This window comes from Natrix helvetica (genome assembly GCF_964273705.1).
Source record: "Natrix helvetica genome assembly, chromosome: 12".
NCBI classification, from domain to species: Eukaryota; Metazoa; Chordata; class Lepidosauria; order Squamata; family Natricidae; genus Natrix; species Natrix helvetica.
Genome location: NC_138556.1, coordinates 19941300 through 19962717, shown reverse-complemented (window position 1 = coordinate 19962717; position 21418 = coordinate 19941300). Strand labels below are relative to the sequence as shown.

At 44.6% G+C, this 21418-nt stretch overlaps 2 protein-coding genes across 2 annotated transcripts; one reads left to right on the top strand and one right to left on the bottom strand.

The window, feature by feature from the left end:
• Positions 1 to 109: 109 nt before the first annotated feature.
• Positions 110 to 10643, bottom strand: MPHOSPH10 (M-phase phosphoprotein 10). Its single transcript, XM_081964430.1, has 11 exons — positions 10154 to 10643; positions 8217 to 8868; positions 7663 to 7829; positions 6925 to 7105; positions 6375 to 6516; positions 5219 to 5286; positions 4562 to 4699; positions 3929 to 4039; positions 3674 to 3781; positions 2450 to 2677; positions 110 to 1401 (listed from the first exon to the last, which is right to left on the bottom strand). Exons 1-11 carry the CDS (start codon positions 10249 to 10251, stop codon positions 1255 to 1257), a joined length of 2040 nt encoding a protein of 679 aa, XP_081820556.1. The 5' UTR covers positions 10252 to 10643; the 3' UTR covers positions 110 to 1254.
• Positions 10644 to 10858: 215 nt separating this feature from the next.
• Positions 10859 to 16269, top strand: MCEE (methylmalonyl-CoA epimerase). Its single transcript, XM_081964431.1, has 3 exons — positions 10859 to 11055; positions 14023 to 14348; positions 15308 to 16269. Exons 1-3 carry the CDS (start codon positions 11025 to 11027, stop codon positions 15458 to 15460), a joined length of 510 nt encoding a protein of 169 aa, XP_081820557.1. The 5' UTR covers positions 10859 to 11024; the 3' UTR covers positions 15461 to 16269.
• The last annotated feature ends 5149 nt before the right edge of the window (positions 16270 to 21418 follow it).

The window sequence follows — 21418 nt, the reverse complement described above, 5'->3', positions numbered from 1 at the left end:
TAGCCCAAAATTGGAAAGCAATTCAAATCCAGATTCGGCCTGACTTTAATTGCCTTTGACAGATTCCCCCCCAAAGCCCAAAATGCAAAAACATACAATTATGCAGACAGAGAAAGAAAAGAAAGTATTTAATGCCTTACTAAACCAATACTGTTCATTTCAGGTGCTAAACGGCGTCTTTTGATCGGCTGTCTTTCCCCACTCTGCTAGAAGGCATTAAGGGTGTACAACTTCTTTTCAGCTTAAAAGGGATAATTGTAGCAAAGGAGAAGCCTGAAAGGTAATTTTCCAAACTGAATAAGCACTTTGAATAGTGATCAAGATTCCCGAGCTCTCTTGCTTTTCTTTTAATGCTGTTAAGATGAGAAAACAGAGCTGCTTTAACCAGACGACTATGAAAGGTCTCTCCTAACAAATTTCTACAAAAGGATTGTTTTTAATATACACCAGGCTGCTCTTTGAAATATAGTAGCCACCCATTGTCCTAGGCATCAGGAGGAATTCAAGCTCATGAAAAAACAATCAACCCTTTACAGAGTACAGAATAACAGAGGTGGAAGGAGCCTCGGAAGTCTCCTAGTCCGATCCCCTGCCCAAGCAGGAAACCCTATGTACCATTTTCTTAGTATTTTACATCTTCCAAACAAATGCAATCAGAAGTGTGGAACGGAGGACAAGTGAAGATCTTATTAAGCCTTCCATTGCAAGCCCCGAACCGGCATAGCAGTTGCGCACCAATTTAATATTAATTCTGTTCCAAGTTTAAAAACCACCTGAATCCCTCCGAAGATTCACATCAGTCCTGGTCACCTGGCATTTTTACAAGTGGTTCACAAGAAAAGGAACTAGGATGCTGTTGGAAAAATTCACAGGGTTGCGGTTGGCTGATTGGGGAAGGAGATCAAAGGCAAGCCTGAGAAATAAATAAAAATAAATCACTTCTATGTTATTGCTGAGAATCAACAGGGCCACGTCCAGGACCTCATCACTCCTAACTCCTTTGTTCCTTTGACTGAAAAATGCTTGGAATCACAAGTAGCCAGATGCGACCGCTGACTCTGGTCAAAGGAAGGCAATATGGCCATTTTAAATGTGACCCTACTGGATGGCATACAGCAATGACTTCAAGAGAAAAGGGGAGCTATGTGTGCCTATCAACAGAGTTTAATTCAAAGCACAGTTTTAAATCAAGAAAATAATAATAATAATCCAACCCTTATTTTAATTTATACAAAACAAGACATGCATAATTTATCATAGCTTCAGCTTCTGGGCAGAGAGTCCCTTCTTCTTCGGTCTCTTCTGGCTTTTCTTTGCCTCCTTAATTTGCATTTTCACTTGATCTTGTAGCTGAGAGAAGAAAGCCTTGGAGGACTTCAAAGGTTTGTCTCGGCCGTCATCCTGCAAAGGGGGAGAAGCCTTTTACTGGGCGGAACTGAAACACGCCGAGTGGAAACACACTTATCCTTTCAATAAAACGGACCCTTTAAATAAATGTGAAAAGGAGCAGGCTAAGCCACACAAGGCTTTCGGGAGAAAAAGCCCATTTTGTATTCTGACCGTGACGAAAAAGCATTGGCAGCCGTTGTGTTAAGCAGCACAATCTTCCCAGCAGCCCTCCAGAAGGACTTGGCGAGAGAGCTCTACATTTTTGTGCTTCACACATGCTAATCAGGATGGAGGATGAAAGCGGTTTGTGTGTGTGTGTGTGTGTGTTTTTCTAAGAGAGGGCAGGGAGAAAGTCAGTTCTACTCAAATATTTCAAGAGTCTTGAAAAAAGATCCTTCATAACGGTTGAATCCTTAAATAAAAGCGGAGTTGGCCCAAGCCAAAAATTGTACCATTATCTTTTTCAAATTGTATTTGCGGCACTTGCTCAATCAGCTGCAAACAGATAGTCCCTGACTTACAACTGATCACTTACTGACTGAGTGAAATTACAACCTACTTGGAAAATGGGAATCACAACCTGGTTCCAGTGGCTTTCCCCCCAGGCAATCATATGACCGCACTTTGGGTGCTGAAACCAAAGATCAGGTGACTGCACTTTATGACAATTTCACCAAAAAGCCAGATGTTGCTTCCAATTTGGGGGGGGGGGCAAATTCCTGACCAATGGGTTTGCTCAACAGCCTTGGGAATCCATTTAACAACAGCCATAAAAACCTATTGTTTGATTGGGAAGAGAATAGATGGGAATCTGATCCAAGATCATTCAGAGGACCTGAAATGATGAAGTCCTCCCCACCCCCCACCCCACACACTCATATCACCCTTCCCTCTGCTGTGGTTTGGAACAGCCCTGAAAATCTGGGATTTGGGACCATTTTCCCCCCAGCTCATGGCCAACAAATATTATAAAAATGGAAGCTGCTCTCATGGTGAAGGCATTGGACGGACAATCTTTGGGGAGGTCTGGGGGTCTTCAGTCCCACTTTCCTAACCGTACCTTAAGCAGCGAGGTGCCCCTTTCCTTGGTCAGCTTTTTCAGCTGGGCCTCTGAGGCTTTTCTGCTGAGCTTGGCACCGGGTTCCGATTTGCTCTCCAGGAGCTTCTGCCTCCGCTCCTTCTCCTTCAGCTTCAGGCGTTTCATCAACTTCTTCTTCCTGCGATCCCGTTTCTTATCGGTGGGGGTCTTCTCAGCGTCGGTTTTCACATCACCCCCTTTGTTCTTCTCCTAAAATCCAAGCAAGTGAAGCATTTTGGCCAAAAAACCCCAAACCAACAAAACAATTTTGATCCCAAAAAATCTTCGCAGGGAACTCAGAAATCTCCAATACGATGTGGGTATAAGCAGGGAACATTCTACCACATGTGATGGACCTGCCCTGAGATCAGAAAATATTGGCTTAAGATAAGAAAGTGGCTGGAAGAGATAACTGAATAGGGAATAGAGTTGAAACTGTTTCTCCTGGGTATTTTTGATGGGAAAATGGAGGGGAAAACTACAATACATAACACTACGTATTTTAACCGCAAGTAGAATTGTGTTAGCACAGAATTGGAAACAAACAGATACTCCTCCAGACCTGATTATAACAAGAAAAAATTATGAATGTGCAGAGATGGATATAGAATGAAGGAGAGGGAGGAAACTGAGTCTATCAAATCTGGAATAGATGATATTCCTGGCTTGAAAATAAATGTAAAACTTAGGGTATAAAATGTTGAAGTATAATACAGAGAATGTAAAAGGTATAGGAAATAGATGGTATTGACCTGAAGCTATTATGACCTAAATAAGGATATAATTTAGGATTGTGAAATGGAAACAGAATTTTTGTAAATAGGATTGTTAAGAGAGATATGGATACCGATATGAAAAAGCTGTTATAAATGTAAATTTGTGCTTTATCTTTTAAATGTTGGAAAAATCAATAAATACTATTTAAAAAAAGAAACAAGAAGTCTCCAGGCCCACCACTAACACCTCCACAACACAAGAGGTTTTGCTTTCTCTTTGGAGCCGCTTGCTGGAATGATTCCCACCAGCCCCAAGACCCACTGGAAGGACATCGTTTTCCTTTAGGCAAAGCAGAGGAAGACCGGTGTGTGTGTGTGGATCAAACCAGCTACATGAGCTCCCTCCCACTTCACCCCAACCTGGCATGGAACCAGATTCCCAAGGATGGGATCAGCTGGTGGCGGAGAGCAAGAAATCTGAATGCCACACCTTGACTTCTTCCGGTGCCAGAAGGGCAGCATCGCTGACATGCACTGGGGCCACCTCTTCCATGGTGATTGCTGGGAGATTGGAGACAATTTTAACTTCTGGCACAGGCTACAGGGAAACAAAACAAAACAGAGGCATGAGGGATGTACACCATCATTCAACCATTGCAGTCCTAATATATGTATTTCTACTCAAAACTTTGAGCTTTTACTCATAGAATACTTGCTCCCAACTCTGCAGGGGCATCGTACTTACCGGTTTCGGCATGAAGTGGAAGTTGGAGAGGGCATCCAGTTTAACAAAGAGAGAGTCCATCATTTTCTGTATCTCAACATGCTCAGGTTTTTCTTCCTCTTCTGTTTTTTTCTGCATTAACACAACGTTGGATTAAGGAGAGCAATTCCTTTTTTTTTTAAATGGCAGGATAGAAGGTATCTTAATTTTTAATCTCACATAGAATATAAGGTTTGGTTTCTTTTATAAAATGATTTGTTGTATTTTACTGCTGAATGCCAAGAAATTGAATATGTGGGCATAAAGCAGGGTCTGAGAAACTTTTTTAATCTGTATCAGGATACACTTGAGCGCTGCAGAAGTATTTCTCAAAAATGTAGGATATTTCCACATTGTTTTATTCTTAAAAACCCAAACTTAATTTCTAACCATCATATTGTAACCTTGTCCAGTCCTAACACATAATTCAAGCAGAATAAGAAAACAAAAGCAAATCAGTGAAGTCCACTTAAGAATTAGCAATTGACTTGCAATTCTTTTTTCCCCCTACTTAATTCGCACAACCACCAATTAATTCCTGGGCTGTCAAGTGGAAATAACCAAAACGCTTCGGCAGAGGGACAGCCTAAATTTCAGTAATAGACAATAACACACCTGATTCAGTTTCAAATATTCCTGCTCGTAAATTTCAGCCAGGCTCAATTTGCTCTTCTCCTGATCCAGAGTCAAACGCTTCTTATACTCAAACGGATTTTCTTTCGGTTTTTCTTTACGGACAACATCATCCCAAGCCTAGAACACAAAGTGTTAACGCAGTACGTGGGGGGGGGTGGGGGGGTGTTTCTTGTGTGTGTGTATGTGTGTGTCTTAAAAGAAACTCCAGAGCAATGCTTGCCACAGGTAGCAAAGACCATCTCGCTTTGGATTAGTTTTGCCTTCATGCAATTCTTTCTCTGTAATAAGCCATAAAATTAGCTGACAAAATTGCAGGAGTTAAGAACACAAATCTGTACAATGTAAAGAAAGGGGTTTTTTTTAAACAAAGGCCATGCCAGAATAATGAAAATTTAGCAATCTTTTAGTCCTGAAGCGCCAGACTGCTTCCTTAGAAAAATTCCACGGCAACAGACTCTTCGGGATTCTTAGAAAATGGGAAAACAATCTTCTGTGCCGCCTTCAAGGAAGGAGACCCACAATCCAGACAACACGGAGAACAGCAGACCAGCATCACGGAGCAGCTAGGGTGGCCAAATGGGCAGATTCCTCTCTCAAGCAGCATAAATGAGAGAAAGATTAATAGTTTTTACTCACCTGATCTTTTATCCTTCTCTTGATAACATCTTCCAGCTGAAGAGTTGTTTCTTCTGTGACCATCGGAGCTGAGAATGCACACATTAAAAAAAAAAAAAAACACCAGTGAGATTTAACAGAATCATCTACTTTTAAAGACCCCGTAATCCCTTGCATTGGTGGAGTTTTGGGCAACGGAATGGAGCTGAGTACTGGCCGGATGCCCTTCCTGTCACCAATGCGGAGATTGTTTCAGCAGATACATTCTCATTGTGCCCAGAGTGAGATTTAACAGTATCGTTTCTGAAAATAACTAGATGATGGAACTATCTTGGCCAGGGACAAGCCAGCTTTCCTAGCTACAAGAGCCAATTTGGTTCAGGTGCTGGCTTAGAAAGAAGGGAAGTTGTGAGTTCTAGTCCTGCCTGAGGCAAGGAAGCAAGTTGGGTGGCTTTGGGCCAATCACCAGGAGACGGTGAGTTCTAGTCCTGCCTCAGCTATGAAAGCCGACTGGGTGTCTTTGAGCCAATCACTCTCTCTCAGTCCAACCCGCCTCACAAGGTTGTTGCTGTGAGGAAAATAAGAGGAGGAAGGTGGGTTGGAAATGTTCACCACCATGACTTATTTCAGGGGTGTCCAAACTTGGGAACTTTAAGACTTGTGGATTTCAACTCCCAGAATTCCCCAGCCAGCATGGCTCGCTGGGGATTTCTAGGAGTTGAAGTCCACAAGTCTTAAAGTTCCCAAGTTTGGACACCCCTGACTTATTTGTATAAAAATGAAATAAACCAACATACCGTATTTTTCAGAGTATAAGACGCACCTTGGTTTTTGGGGAGGAAAATAGGAAAAACAAATTCTGCCTATCAGGGATTCATCTGGCTAGCATCCTTAGTCTGGTAAGTTTATTGGTTTTCTGGTTGGGGATACAAAACAGCTTCTAAAACACAGCTGATCATTGGAGAAGCAATGAGAAAAGCGGAAGATCGCTTCACTCGTTAGCACCTCATTAGGGCTGAAAAAAAGCTTCGAAAAAGCTACATTTGGCATATAAGACGCCTCTTTTAAAGAGGGGGGGGAGTGTGTCTTGTACTCCGAAAAATACGGTAAACGCTAAGGAGCATTACTTCCCGGAGCTTTTAAGCGAAAGCGTCTCTGTGCTCCGTTCAAGGCTCACCCATTCGGACGGCATGGTCAAACAGCAGCATCTCCTCCAAGAGGCTGTTCTCGGGTCTCTTCTGCCCCCCAATTTCACCCTTCAGTTGCCAGGGCTTTTCCTTCAGCAGCTCCTCCTCGAGGGATTTTATTCTTTCACTCATCTGGAAGGAGAAAACGAGCAAACTTTCATTCCCAAGGCCCAAATGTTTTAACCCGTTACTTGTCCCTTCCTCGCTTCATTTTTTTTTCTTCCAGCCTGAAGATTTCATGCAGTGTTTCCCCGAAATAAGACAGGGTCTTATTTCCTTTTGACCCCCGAAATAAGCGCTTGAACTTATTTTCGGGGAGGCCTTATTATTTTTGAGGTGCAGGAGGCGGCGAACGGGGTCACCTCATGGCTGCTGCTGTGTTGCAATATTTTCGGGGAGGGCTTATTTTAGCACGTGCACTCAAAAGCCTGATTGGATTATCCGGGGAGGTCTTATTTTCAGGGAAACAGAGTACTTATAAAGATGCTTTCAGATAACAGCGCACGTGGATTTAGGCCTAATGCCCAGGCGCAGGCTCACTTTTTCCTGCCTTTTCTCAAAGGACGATTTCATTTCGGGAGCCTTTTTAGATTTTTCCTGGAATGAGTCCATTTCTTCCTCCATGTGGCTGTCGAAGGGCAAGGAAAAAGTCACTCTTTTGGGAGGGTCTCTGCTTTTCCCACGCTCAGTCTGTCTCATTTCACCCACGTCCTCAGCGCTCCTGTTCAACATGAGAGTAACAAATAAATTCATTAGGCATGTATTTTTATTTATTGCATTTTTATCCTGCCTTTATCACTTTATTCGTAACTCAAGGCAGGGAATATACCTAATACACCTTCCTCCTCCTATTTTCTCCACAACAATCCTGCGAGGTGATTGGCCCAATGTCATCCATTGACTTTCATGCCTAAGGTGATGGGACTAGAACTCACAGATTCCTGGTGATTGGCTCAGTCACCTAGCTGGCTTTCATGGCTAAGGTGGGACTAGAACTCAGATTCCTAGTGATTGGTTTAAAGCTGGCTCTCATGGCTAAGGCGGGACTAGAATTCACAGATTCCTGGTGATTGGCTCATAGCTGGCTTTCATATCTAAGGCGGGACTAGAACTCACAGTCTCCTGGTTTCTAGGCCAGCAATTGAACCACCGCACCAACTGGCTCTTACTGAATGTACCTGTTACTGAAGTTTCTACAAAGTTTGCATTATAGATGTATTAAAGATTTCGTAACTCCTTATTAAAATAGAACTGTGCCTTTATAGATCAGCCACATACTCGGGAGCGCTCTCAGCACTGCCTTCCTCCTCTTCCTCCTCCTCTTCTTCTCCACCTTCTCCACTCTGGCTATTTTGGTCATCTTTCTTTTCATCCAGGGGATCGCTGCTCTCATTCACAGGATCGAAGTAATCTTGATATTTAAGGTCGCGAGCACTTTTACTCGCCTGAGGAAGAAGAAAACAGAAGTTGATGGGCAGTGAATATTGAACACCCTGGAATGTGAGTGACTAAAAGAACGCTTCTTCTCAAAGTATGTGGGATAGATCTGCAGAGTTTTGCTGTAGGATTTTCCAGAGTCCCTTTTCTTTCAAAGGATGCGAAGCAGAACTTTAAAATAATTTTACAAATTGGATAAATATTCTGTTTGCAGCAATGTCTGTGGATTTCAAGTTCCAGAATTCCCCAGTCAGCTCTTCTAAGTTGATCTGGAGAATTGGTTTTGAAATCCAATTCTTTCTTTGCCTGCCTCAAAGGGTCTCAAAATAATATCACCTTTGAGAGCAGACTAAATGTACCTTATAAAAATACAATATTTTCTCTCAAGCGCTTACCTTCTTCTTCATTGATCCAAACTCCTCCTCATCATCATCATCATCTTCAGAGAAAATCTCTTCGAAATAATCTATTCCATCGCTCTCATTATCTCTGTTTCCTTCTTTCTCCTCCGCCTCCAACGCGGCCTCCATCTCGGAGAGTTTGAAAAATCTGTCGTCCACCAGGGAGTCTGCCCCTGTCTTTTTCCTCGTGCTCTTTGACTTTTGGGTTTGCTGCTCTAACTTATCGATATCAAAGTCCAGCTCAGAATCCTCGTCGCTGAAAGGACCATTTTGGGAGGCTTCCAAATTGCTTCTCTTCTGGCCAAGCTCTTCTTCCTCTTCGCTGTGACTGCTGCTGGCTTCCTTCTCCGCTTGCTCCTCCCCACCATCTCCTGCCTCATCTTCCTCGTCCTCCTCAACGTCTGGGAGAAGGGAAAGCACCCCCTTTTCCTCGTCCTCCACGTTTCTCGCAACCGCTTTCTTCAAGGACCCCAGGACGGCATGGTTCTGGAGCTCCAGCTGTTGCCAGATCTGCTCCTCGTCAAAGTCCTCAACCACCAGCTGTTCTAAAGGGCTTCCAGCCACGATTTCTCCTCGAAGGGCGTGATGGAAATCGTAGAGCGCTTTGGTCAAAGTGACGAAGTCAGCAGCAATGCCCTCCTGGACACTGGAAGGCAAAGAGATTACAGGGCCCTCAAGATCAAATTACTTTTGCCCCTTCTTAAAGCCTGGCTGACCCTCCAGGTCTTCATTTCATGGCACACACCAACTTTTTTATCTTTGCTTTTTAGATATTTTATCGGTGCCATGGTAGGTTTTTTGTTGCTGTTGTGAACCACCCAAAGCCGTTGAGAATCAGGTGGCACACAAGTTGAATAAATCATCACTGGGTTTTCATCGATTTCATTGTCATTTCTTTGGATGGCTGTGAGTCACAGACCCACTGAAAATGAACATTGGCAATTAAAGAGAAGGAAGAATAAGAGATGGGGATGGGTTTTTTTAAATCACTGGATAGAAAATGAATGTAGACAAACAGAAACAGAAAATTGAATAATTTGGAAAAGAACGCAGAATTATAGCGGAGGAGTTGAATTAAAAGGCAATTGAAATGTAAAGGTAAGACAAAAATAGATAAAAAATGATGTAACTGTTAAATATGATGACACAAAGACTGTACCCAGATGACACACTGTAAGATTAATGATGTAAGAGTGGTTAGGGGGGGGGGGGCTTTTCAAAAAAAGAAAAGAAAATTGGACATCAAGCAAGTTTAATAAACCATTATTGGGGGGGGGGGGGTTGTGCTTTGTTGCAAGCCAACCAAGGTAGCTGACAACCAGGTGACATCCAGGCTTAATAAGTCATCATTATTATGATGAAGTTTGATCGACTTGTTAATTTGATGGTTGTAAGCTGCTCCGAGTCATTGAGATTTGGACAGCATATATCAATATTATTAACCTTTCATTGATTGTACTGTAATTTATCTGTTGTGAGCCGTTCAGTCATTGAAAGTTGAGCTGCAAAAAAGCTTAATAAATCACTATATGACTTTTCTTTTATTGCAAACAACGTTCCCGGTATGCAAAACCGGCAGGCGTGGGGAGGAGGCTGACAACACAAGGAAGGAAGGGGAGCAATTCGGGACCCTCCCTGCAATCCCCGGGTAAAAGGCGACCCTCCTTCTCCAACCGGGCGCCCTCTGCAGCTGCACCGGGCGGATTTCCACCTGGCAGCCAAAGGCTCGGGTACAGCAAGCCGGGGGACGCGGCGGGAGCTTGGCCGGAGGAGGCTCTCCTCCCGCGGAGCCGGCCATCCTGAAGCCGCCGCAGCCGCCCTCCAAGAGGGTCCCTCTGCCTGCCCCGCTGGCTGGGTGCGGTGGGCGTTGTAGTGCGACGCTTCGGGGGAGACCGATCCCCGCCGGAACCCGCCTCTTAGCCCGTCTCTACCTGAGGAACTGCTCGGGACGACCCGCGGCGGCGGCCAGAAGCGCCAAACACGTGTCCAGCCGCTGCCGTGGAGACGGGGCCGCAGCGAGGTCCGCCATGCTTCTAGGGCGCCTCTTCGGCGCGTCCGTCCCCCAATCGGCTCCGCCCGGCAACGCTCGCTCCGCGGAGGAAGGTTCCGCTTGGAAAAGGAAAGGTCCGGGTGGCTCTGCTCTACAAGGGTGGCGAGTTGTCTAGCCGGGCAAACCAGCGGAGCTCCCGAACCTTTTGCAATGGGGTGAAGGCTCCGGACGCTTTTATTGCACTGCTCTCCCTTCTCTCCCTCCCTACGTCTCCTTGCTGCTTTCTCTCCCCTATATCTTCCCAGCAGCCCTGCAAGGTGGGGCGGTCATCCCATGGAAAGGCTGAGCGACACGTTTGCACGGGGTGGGCATGCACAGACGGCCTGCAGAGGCGGGTCCTTTGGGGCAAGTGGCGTCGTCGGAGCGCATTCAGCCTTTGGAAAAAGAAAACCCTGCTTTGCAACAGGCACCCAACCCCCATGCATCTTTAGAACTGCTCTCCAACCTCCCGCTGATCGGAAAGAGCCTCGTCGCCCCTAAGTGCTGCACCCCCCGCCTTGCATTGTCACCTCTATTTTGTGGTTGTGGTTGTGGTTGTTAAATATATACATCAAAAAGTAGCTATAATATGGGGGGGACCCTGAAAAGCGCAGGCGCTAGGACCCAGCGGCGGTTCTTCCTCTACTTTGCGAACGGCCACTGTTCCTCCTCCGGCTAATTTTGGCCCCGCGGCGACGCCGTTGCCAGTTCCTCTTTGGCTTCACCGCGCCGAAAAGGCGAAGGAGCCGAGGCTGGCCTTGCCAGGTATAAAGATGGCCGCCCTCAAGGGGACGCTGGTGGCAGGTACGTGCTGGGGAGTTGGGGGAAGAAACGGGGAGGGGGAGGGGGAGGGGGAGGGAGGCGCTTTCTGCACCAGACCCCTTTGCAACCTTGCTGGGTGGGGCCTTTTGCACGCTTGCATTGGTGCAGGCGCGCATGAATGCCTGCGCCTATCCTCCATTCTGCCGCTGTGCGAGATTAAAGGGTTGCAACAGCTGGATTGAAGCTGGGTGCAATGCTGTTTCCCTGGGACAGTGCTTGGAAGCGCGCAAGGCGGGGTGCAATTCCTTCCCTTGCCTGGAATGCATTCTAAGGGCAGGCTGCTCCTGTACATGGAGGCTCCATTGCCACCGCAGGGCAGCTCATGTCTCTACCTGCCTGCTTTGGGGGAATCGCAGATTGTGTGGTTTGCCCTGCACGGGGGGGGGGGAGAAGACAGCCCAATATCCCTCCGTGTCTGTGGAGCAGGCAGTCCTATAGTAGCTCTTCAAAGGGAGCTTCATTTTGTACTCCTGAATGGCATGAACTAGAGTGGATACAGCGGTGTTTCTCAATGGACTTCAACTCCCAGGGTTCTCCACTCATCATGGTGGCTGGGGAATTCTGGGAATTGAAGTCTGCACATTTTAAAGTTCCCAAGTTTGAAAAACACTGCCCCAAACTCTTGAACTTGATTGACAAAAATGCCAAAGACAGTCTATAACCACCTGACTGTGCGAACAATAATAATAAAGTGCAACAGCAATAATTTAAAAACAGCTATGATGGTACTTTTAACATCGTCAAATAAGAATATCTGCTCTCCCAAGTCCTTGGGAAAGACTCAATAGGTGGATAAAATGCCAAATTCAGCCTAAACATCTGGCTGACTGTGCAACCAACCACAATAATAATATCCAGCATTTAGGACAGTAGGAAATTTCCAAGACCATTTTTTAAATTGCATCACATAATTATTTTGTTGCAGCGATCTTTCCACAATCCAGCAGACAGTAAACTGCTTGTCACATTTGTCTAGGAGTTGTGGCAGCTCCAACAGGCACATCTGTAGTCTGCCTTCCCCCCATGTCCCTGCAGGGCAAGTCCTCGCCCCTCAATCCTGCCTACAGCTAAATTGGCAACTAGTTCAAAATGTGAACAACAGAAGCGCAGATTTCTTTCATGTCCATCTGAAGAAGTTAGCGGGAACCAGCTTCTTCTACTGCCAAGAACGTGCTTCTTACCCCCAGCCTTAATGTGGGGTGGAAAAATGGATTAGCTTATACATATTTGCAGTTTAACACATTTGTGAATGTGAAACATCAGGCATTTTGCAGTGTGCTTAACAGCTGGGGAGAGAAATGCTAAAAGATTTCTACTGTGAAACTATAAACATTGTATAGGACATTTGGGGATTTCAGGCATGGGTGCACAATCCACATTTTCTGCTCAAGGAAACCAGGCTCCGTGTTGTTCTGGAAAAGTTAGATATTTGGCTGTTGGGAGTGTAACTTTGTGTGTCTAAATTCTTGAGAATGAGGTAGCATTTTCAACAATCTAGTTAGTCCCTGATTTATAGTACATTTACCGTAGTGAGTGATCGAAGTTACAGTGGCACTGAAAAAAGCAATTTATGGCCATTTTTCACACTTGTGACCATTACAGCATCCCTGTGGTCACGTGAGCAAAATTCATGCATCTGTCTCACACTTATGACGGTTGCAGTGTCCCTAGGACACGTGACTCCCTTTTGCGACTTTCTGACAAGCAACACAAATGGTGAAACCAAATCCACTTAACAACTGTGTTACTAAATTTAACTGCAATGATCCACTGTGGCAAGAAAGGTCATAAAATAGGACAAAACTCACTTCACAACTGTCTCACTTAACAACAGAAATTTTGGGCTCTGCTGTGGTCATAAGTCTACCTGAACACTTCTCTCTCTACTCTTAATTTAGCCTTTTCAGTTAGACTGGCGTCCTCCTGGTCCATTTTCCAGATGAGAAGACTGAGGAAAGGAAAAGCACGAATGGATATTGGATAAATCTGAACCCAGGACTAGATAATTCCTAGCTCCATTTCTCTACACAAACACACGTTATTATTTTTTCTTTGGGAGTAAGTCCCATTGAATCCCTTTCTGAGTACCGTGTTTCCCCGAAAATAAGACAGGGTCTTATTTTCTTTTGAAATAAACGCTTGGCATTATTTTCAGGGAGGTCTTATTATTTTTGAGGTGCAGGGGGCAGCGAGCAGGGTCACCTCATGGCTGCTGCTGCGTTGCAATATTTTTGGGGAGGGCTTATTTTCAGGCGAGGGGTTATTTTTTAAGCACATGCGCTCAAAGGTCCGATTGGGTTTATTATCCGGGGTGGTCTTATTTTCGGGGAAACAGGATAGGACTGCACTGTTTAACGGACTTTCCTCCATCAAACACCCTCACGTCATACCTAAAAGAAAGGATAAATTATTTGCACTTGTACAACACTGTCGGGTTTTGAAAATTAAAAAAAGTGTTACGGGAATATTTTAAAAAATAAACACACCGGGCATAATAAGGAATGCAATGGGGGCTCCAGAAGGTTAATTAATAATATATGAATGATGCTTTTCAAGATGGTAGCGCGGGGGGGGGGGGAACTTTCGTAAAGCCAGATCTATTAAGGAAACCCCACGTGGATTTTCTGGGAGTTGAAATCCACCCTTCTTAACGTGGCCAAAGTTGAAAACCGATATTCTACAGTGCAATCCAACTGAAGCAGCCCTAATTTTCAGGCCAGGAGAAGAAGCAAAAATTGCAGAACATGCCAGGAAAATATGATGATCTTATGGTGTCTTCCTCCTCATCCATATCTGGGCGGTTGGTTATCTGAAGGCCCCCGTTCTTCCTTTGTGGTCTTACCATCCTTCACACCTGCAAGTTTGCACCTGGCACCCCCCAGAGCTGATGGGTTGTAGCACCCGGGCTTTCCAACACATCTGGAGACGTGGTTTTTCTCCTTGTCCCAGGTCTTTTCACGCGCCTCCACTGGAGATCTCCGACGGTCAGATGGTCCTCAGACCGGGCGATTCCCCAAGCTTTGTGGAAGTTGGGGCAACTCAACCATGTGGCCATCGCCGTGCCTGACCTGGAAAAAGCCACCGCTCTCTACAGGGATGTGCTACAAGCCCGCGTGAGCGAAGTCCTTCCCCTCCCCAACCACGGGGTCTACACGGTCTTCGTGGAGCTGGGAAACACGAAACTCGAGCTTCTGCACCCCCTGGGAGAAAAAAGCCCCATCGCGGGTTTCCTGCAAAAAAATAAGGCCGGGGGGATGCATCATATCTGCCTGGAGGTATTTTCTGCTTTTGTTTCATATCAAAGATGTTGTTAGTTGCAAAGTCGTGTCCGACCCATCGCGACCCCGTGGACAATGTTCCTCCAGGCCTTCCTGTCCTCTCCCATCCTCTGGAGTCCATTGAAGCTCACGCTGGCTGCTTTGGTGACTCCATCCAGCACCTCCTTCTCTGCCGTCCCCTTCTTCTTTTGCCCTCCATCGTTCCCAGCACGAGGTTCTTCTCCAGGGAGTCCTCGCTTCTCCTTAGGGGTACAAGAGTTTCATCATTCTGAGGAAAATCTGCTTTAGAAATGTAGATAGTCTTTCAATTACAACAGTTCATTTAGTGAGCATTCAAAGTTACAACAGCCTTGAAAAACCGTTTTTCATACTTATGACCGTTGCCGCATCCCCACAGTCACGAGATCAAAATTCAGATGCTTGGCAAGGGACTCATGACCATTGCAGTGTGTCCCTTTGCCACCTTCTGACAATCGGAGTTGATAGGGGAATAGAATGGAATGGAATAGAATATAATAGCAGAGTTGGAAGGGATCTTGGAGGTCTTCTAGTCCAACCCCCATCTCAGGCAGAAAACCCTATACCATTTCAGATGGTCAACCAACACTTTCTTAAAGACTTCCAGTGTTGGGGCATTCACAACTTCTGGAGGCAAGTTGTTCCACTCATTAATTCTTCTGACTGTCCCCTAATCCCCTCCAGTCTCTGCACTCTTTCTAGAGTCTCCAGATTCACTTCACAACTGTGTTATTAATATGACAACTGCAGTGATTCATTTGACAATGAATGCACTGAACTATCCTTCCAAACCTTTCCCCCCCCCCCAAAAAGCCTTGCACGTTGAGCGTTGTATTTGAGGAACATCTGGAGCCCAAGAGGTTTTCTCTTCTTGTTTTAAGAAGTCTCTATTTCTGACAAATAACTCTTCGAAAACTGATCTCTCTTTGTTTTGCCAGGTGGACAATATCGCCAACGCCATCGAAGAGGTGAAGAGGAAAAATATCCGCGTTCTGAGTGACAAACCCCAAATCGGGGCTCATGGAAAGCCGGTAGTTTTCCTGCACCCCAAAGACTGTGACGGGGTGCTGGTAGAACTTGAACAAGCCTAGTTCTCCAAAAAGGAGGATGCGTCCATCCCGCATGGCAGGAGCCAAAGAGTGACTTTGCACCTCTCTTTTCTATGTGGCACATATCCAAGATGGGCCTCCCAAAACTTCAGGGCCCCCTATTTTGAAAGGGCAGGAACAGGATTGCTGGCAGAAGTTCCCGCTGAGATATCCCACTCATCAGCTGGCACATTTCGGGGAATGTACCCCAATAAAGAGTGTAACCGGAAATATGGAAGCAGAACTTCACATAAAGAGTCACAAATTTACAATTAAAAACCAAGGAGAAAAGAGTGGTGGGTGTTTTTGAGTTTTTGAGAGGCAGGGCAGTCTTTTTCAACCTTAGCAACTTGGGTGGACTTCAATTCCCAGAATTCCCCAGCCAGGTAAAGTTGCCAAGGTTGAAAAACATGGCTGTGTTGAGAAAACACAGGGCTTGTGCCTTCTGTACTTCGGAGTATGTATATTTCCTTAATCAGCTGGGTGCTCATGAAGATTTTTGTTTTTTTCCTCTAACCTTTGCAAGGCCAGGGTCTAATTTTGTACCCCCTTGAAGGAAACGGATCTGAAAAATCTCCATTTGCAAGGGAGAAAGCAGTGGAGATTCTTCATAATTACTCCGCTATTCCCTTAAGAAAACACCTGAAGCCTTTTTGTTTCCTTTTGCTTTTTGTATTCTGAAGCACCACTGAATAATGAGACTATAGTTGTTCTTGTATGAGCAATTTTGCCCTCCTGTAACAGTGGCTCTGAGGCAGTCTGTGGTTCTCTGTGGTTGCCTTTTTGGTACGCTTGCAAAAATGTGGCTATCAGAAGAAATATACATACATACATACATACATACATACATACATACATACATACATACATATGGAAGAAGTAGAGTCTTTAAATCTTTTTTTAAAAATTCAGCTGCTAGCCCTAAGAGACTTATTTCTAGTTATTAGAGCTCCTCATAATTTCAAATCCTTTGAATAAGCAATGAGCAATTAGAAGCCAGATTTGTTTAACCAGCTAAGAAAATGTGTGGCTGCATCAAAACGAGCCAGTAGATTTTTTTTTTTTTTGCTGTAATTGAAAACATGGCCCTCTTGTCGTCCCCCCCTTCAGAATTTTACTTCTTTATTTATTTAGTGTATAGCATATCGCACACGGACTAGCAATATATATGAACATTTTATCCAGAGTAGTAAAACACAAAATAAATGCTCTACGTTCAAATGCCAATATCTCAGCCAGGTAACCATCCAAATACAGAATCATTTATACGAAGAAAAATCAGATACTGGACCAGTATATTCCCTCAGTTTACAGTCGGCCATAATGTCATCTTAGTTTATTCCAAAATAAGCTGTGCTCTATATCTGCTACCGACGTATGTCAGTAGGAAATGACGGATGCTTACAAACAAGTTACTACAAGCTATACAACCAAGCTTCCTAACGTTGCTAAGCCAACAGCAGAGAACTAAGATGCAAAAAGTGAATATTTTCACCATAGTCCATAAATAGCAGCTAACCACTAATAGAAAGAGTGCTAAAAGCAAGAAAAAAATGTAGATTTTAAGGAAGAGAAGATGCTCTAAGCTAGATTCCTCCGGGTTTGTTCATCTTAAACAAGCATCAAACATTTGTGGGGAATTCTTAATGTTCTCCTAGACCTCTGAGGTTGCAGCAAGAATTTTGCTGTTTAACTGAAGGACGAATCACCCCGACTCTTTGTTTAGAAGCTGAGCAGGTAAATCTAACTTCGGCAGTACAGTGAGCCAGCCTTGGAATCAAAAATTAAGGTTCGTGGGATGAACAGTTGGATTGTCTGCAATGTGCCCATCCTCCCTTGTTCCTTTAAGTCCTATCCTTGTATTTTCTAATGAAAGGTAGTCCTTGACTTACAGCCATTCATTTAGTGACCAAAGTTGCAATGGCAGTGACAATAGTGACAACAGGCCCTTGTACTTACTCATTGCAGCATTCCTGTGGTCAATCGAAATTTGTGTGCTTGGCAACTGGCACATACAGTATTTATAAAGATTGTAGCCTTCTGTGCTCCTGGGATAGCCATTTGTCTCCTTCCCAGTGGCTTCGCTTAATGACTGTATGACTCACTTAACAGCTGGAGTTATTTGCTTGATAACTGTGGCCAAAAAAGTCAAAAAAAAATTGGGCACGACACATTGAACAACCATCTTGCTTAGCAACAGAGAGTTCAGTCCCATTTGTCGTAGGTTGAGGACTTCTAGGACTTTCTTACGACAACTTCAAAGGTCAAGAAGACTTTGAACTTTGCAACCTTACACATCTGGTGCCTCGGATATTTTGACCTCGTTTGCCTGCAGTAATAATGCAACTCCCTTTTTTTACGGTAGAGAGAAATGGACATTTGAGCAAATTGAATGGCGTGTTTTCAGTTTGCACAACCCAGTAAAGTGTCTTAAGTGAGCTGTGAGTCAGAGATAATTAGCCATCGGCTGACACCGAAAGCTTTTATTCCGATTCGGGAAACTGGACCATAATTTAACATCAGCCGATCCTCACTTAGAGGTGACATGTTTTTCATTTTTCATTTTCTTTTGCAGTTCTATGGAGAACACCTCTCTAAAAAAACAAAAGCAAAGAAATATGAATATTAATGGATTTCAGCTGGGCTGTAAATGCAAGCATCCTGCAATTTCTTACTCAATATTTGGTGAAGATCTGTGTTTTTTTTCCTGAAGCTTAATATTCAGTAATCTAAACTTTACTGTTCCCATCTTAACAGGTTGCAAAACCCATCCAAAGTAGTTTCAGCTGGTTTGTTTACACAGTTCAAATGGAATGAAAAAATAATAACAATCAAGTGACACTTCATTAAAAACAATACCACCTTTAAATACATCGGCCAATGGGGGTAAAAATGGGGGACCCTCCCCAAATATTTGTTCATTCCTGCACTTTTTAATGGGATGCTTTCCTACTCTCCAATCACCTTCCAGTGGCTATCTGCTTTTTAATGGGCCATCAAATTTATGGCAAAATATTCCATTCCTTCCTTTGGTTTGATATTTTTCCTTAAAGGGAGTATAAAACGGGCCTCTTATTTAAGTTTGAACACATGAACTCTGCACTTTTTATACAATATTTTTCTGAAAAGGAGAGAGAGAAAGAGAGAGAGAGAGATGGATGGATGGATGGATGGATGGATGGATGGATGGATGGATGAAGGAAGGAAACAGTTTTTGCCACAAATTTACTTTCTGAAAAAATTGAATAAGCCATGGTTTTAATGGTTTAACTCAGTGATTTTCAGCCTTGGTAACAAGAAGAGGTGTGGGTGGGAATTCTGGGAGTTGAAGTCCACACCTCTTCTTGTTACCAAGGCTGAAAATCACTGATTTAATATGTGGCCTAGATCATAGGTTTCGGTTGCAAATTCTAACTTCGCGTCTGGTTGAGGAAGTCCTCGCTAATTCAAAGGTCACCATCGTTTAATTAAGAAGCTCCTACGAGGTTTAAAAATAGATTTGATCAACCAGCCGAACTTCTGTCCGTGAAGATGGGGATATGTGTGTCAGTTGCCCACCTCCTGATGTTTTCGCAAATCGGGCCACTGGACCAAAATGTGCCAGAGAAAATGTGTTTTGCGTGCTCGGCTGAATTATTTAATCCATTGCTCTCCTCAAGGGACTGCCAAGCAAGTCCTGTCCTTCTGCCTAAAAATAACACAACTTTTTCATACAGAGTTTGGTCACGTGTGTAACAAGCCCCTTTGTGGGTGCTTGCAAACATCCTCTACGTAGAGAGCATGGGAAACCACAAAAATTCTGCTCTCTGTGACTTGGGGGTTTGACTTGTGCTATCGGGTGGCCTTTCTGTCTTGCAAACAATCTAAATAAATATTGCAGAGGTAACCCTGGTCTTACAACTATTCATTTAGTGGCCGTTCGGAGTTACGACGGCCTTTTTAAAAAATGATGTATTTTTTTATACATACAAATCGTTGCAGCATTTCCCTTGGGGTCATGTCATCAAAATTCAGAACTTATTTATGACCGTCGCAGTGTTCTGGAGGGTCACGAGATCCCCCTTTAGCGACCGTCTGACAAGCAAAGTCAGTGGGGAAACCGGATTCCCTTAACAACGGTTGGCAAGAACTGCCATAAGATGGGACAAAAAAACAACAACAATTGTCTTGCTTAGCTGTGGAAATGTTGGCCTCAGTTATCATCGTAAGTAAAGGACTACCAGTGTCTCTTATTAAAAAAAAAACATTTACCAGGCCTGTAGGTGGAAGGCTGAGCACCTGGCAGAAACAAACAGGATCTACTTTTGCTGGTGATGGTGGTGTTGCCTGCAATTCCCAGTGCAATTATTGGCTGATAAATAAATGTCTGATCCTGGCAGGTTGTAATTGGCAAAGTGGCAAGGTTCGGTTCCTCCCCCCCCCTCTCCTTTTGCTATCAAAGGATGTCTGTCCACTGAGGTCACCTCACGGTCAGGATGAGGCCAGAATCCGCTGAAAGGCCAGTGGTCCGGCTTCTCAACTGGACTGCATTTTTTTTTTTTTTGCAAGCCAGAGGACTTGAAAAATAAAGCATAATATTCTTTTTTTAAAATAACGTTTTTTATTGAACATAAATTAAAACATTGGCTACAGGGTAACCCTCCTGGCAAAGTCTTTGTCATACCTACTAAGATATAAAGTTATACATTCTAACCCCCATGCTTATTTACATTTGGTCTATTCAGTTATTTACAAATATAAACATATCATAACTCCAGCCATGTTGCTTTGTTTTTATCTTATACATTTTCACTGTTACAGTTTCATACGTAATTCTAATCTCCATTCTATAAATCTTAGTCATTGCTTATTTGGGGTCTTTCCTTTTTTGTTGCAATCATCAATAAAATTTGTCCCAGATCTTATAATATTCTGATTCGTCTTTATTCTTCAATTCCCATGTCAATTTATGCAAATGGTCTTTGCCCAAAACTGGAAAAACAGGGAAATTGCACAAGAAGAGGAAATAATTAGGAAAATTCTGACCTGTCCTGAAATGGAAGCACAATACTCTTGAGGAGTCTTAATGTGGTCATTTCCATTGTGGGTGTTAAAACCTGGGGGATGAATTTAAATGTTGGCCAGAGAGATGGTTTAAGGCACTTTCCCCCTCCCTAACCCGGGGTTTTTAAGGTGGACTTCAGCTCCCAGAATTCCTCAGTCGGGGTGTGGACTTCAACGCTAAGCTGGCTGGGGAATTCTGGGAATTGAAGTCCATGTGGCTTTAAAGTTGCCAAGGTTAATTTTTAGACTTGGCAGGGGAGCCCCTGGTGTGTGTGTGTGTGTGTGTGTGTGTGTGTCTGTCTGTCTGTCTGTCTGTCTGTGTGTGTGTGAACTCTCCCCATCCTGGCTGTGCCTCTTAGGATTTGTAGTCCAACAGCATCAGGAGAAGTGACTCCCTGCCCAATGGGGAGAGGGGAGGGGGTCACCAGGAGTGACTCAAGAGTGGGGCTGCTCCGAGCATCCCAAAGGAACCTCGTTCAAGGTTTCCTCCCCGTTCCCTGCGGGACAAAATACAGGAGGTGCCGACCTTGAAGGAGACCCCAGGGAGCTGAGGAGGAGGAGGAGGAGGAGGAGGAGGAGGAGGAGGAGACTAGCTAACAACTCAGCACCTCGGAAAGCGACCCCGGGGCCGGGATGGGGTTTGGGGGGGGGGTATTTCCTTCTCCTTTCAAACCCTTTGTACCCCTCCCCTCGGTGGCTGGGTTTTGCTCCCCCTCCAGGGAGGGAGCCTCCCCAAGCCAAGGCAGTCTACCGTTGAATTCCTCCCCCTCCAGTGGCAGAAGGAGACCGTCCTTCCCCCAGCTGCCAATCGGGAGCCATCCAGGCATCCCACCCCCCAAGTCCATCAGTCGTGTCCCCCCCCCCCCCCCGGCAGCGCTGGGCGAGCCATGCAGGTTCCCGGGCGCGGGGGGCGCTCGC

Excerpts from the sequence above, each read along its gene's own strand:
- MPHOSPH10 (XM_081964430.1), bottom strand. The coding sequence starts at position 10,251 with ATGGCGGACCTCGCTGCGGCCCCGTCTCCACGGCAGCGGCTGGACACG. Across the intron at positions 4,700-5,218 it reads AGAGAAGGATAAAAGATCAG|GCTTGGGATGATGTTGTCCG; the intron begins GTGAGTAAAAAC and ends TTTGTGTTCTAG. Across the intron at positions 4,040-4,561 it reads AATATTTGAAACTGAATCAG|AAAAAAACAGAAGAGGAAGA; the intron begins GTGTGTTATTGT and ends GTGTTAATGCAG.
- MCEE (XM_081964431.1), top strand. The coding sequence starts at position 11,025 with ATGGCCGCCCTCAAGGGGACGCTGGTGGCAG. Across the intron at positions 11,056-14,022 it reads CAAGGGGACGCTGGTGGCAG|GTCTTTTCACGCGCCTCCAC; the intron begins GTACGTGCTGGG and ends TCCTTGTCCCAG. Across the intron at positions 14,349-15,307 it reads TGCATCATATCTGCCTGGAG|GTGGACAATATCGCCAACGC; the intron begins GTATTTTCTGCT and ends TTGTTTTGCCAG.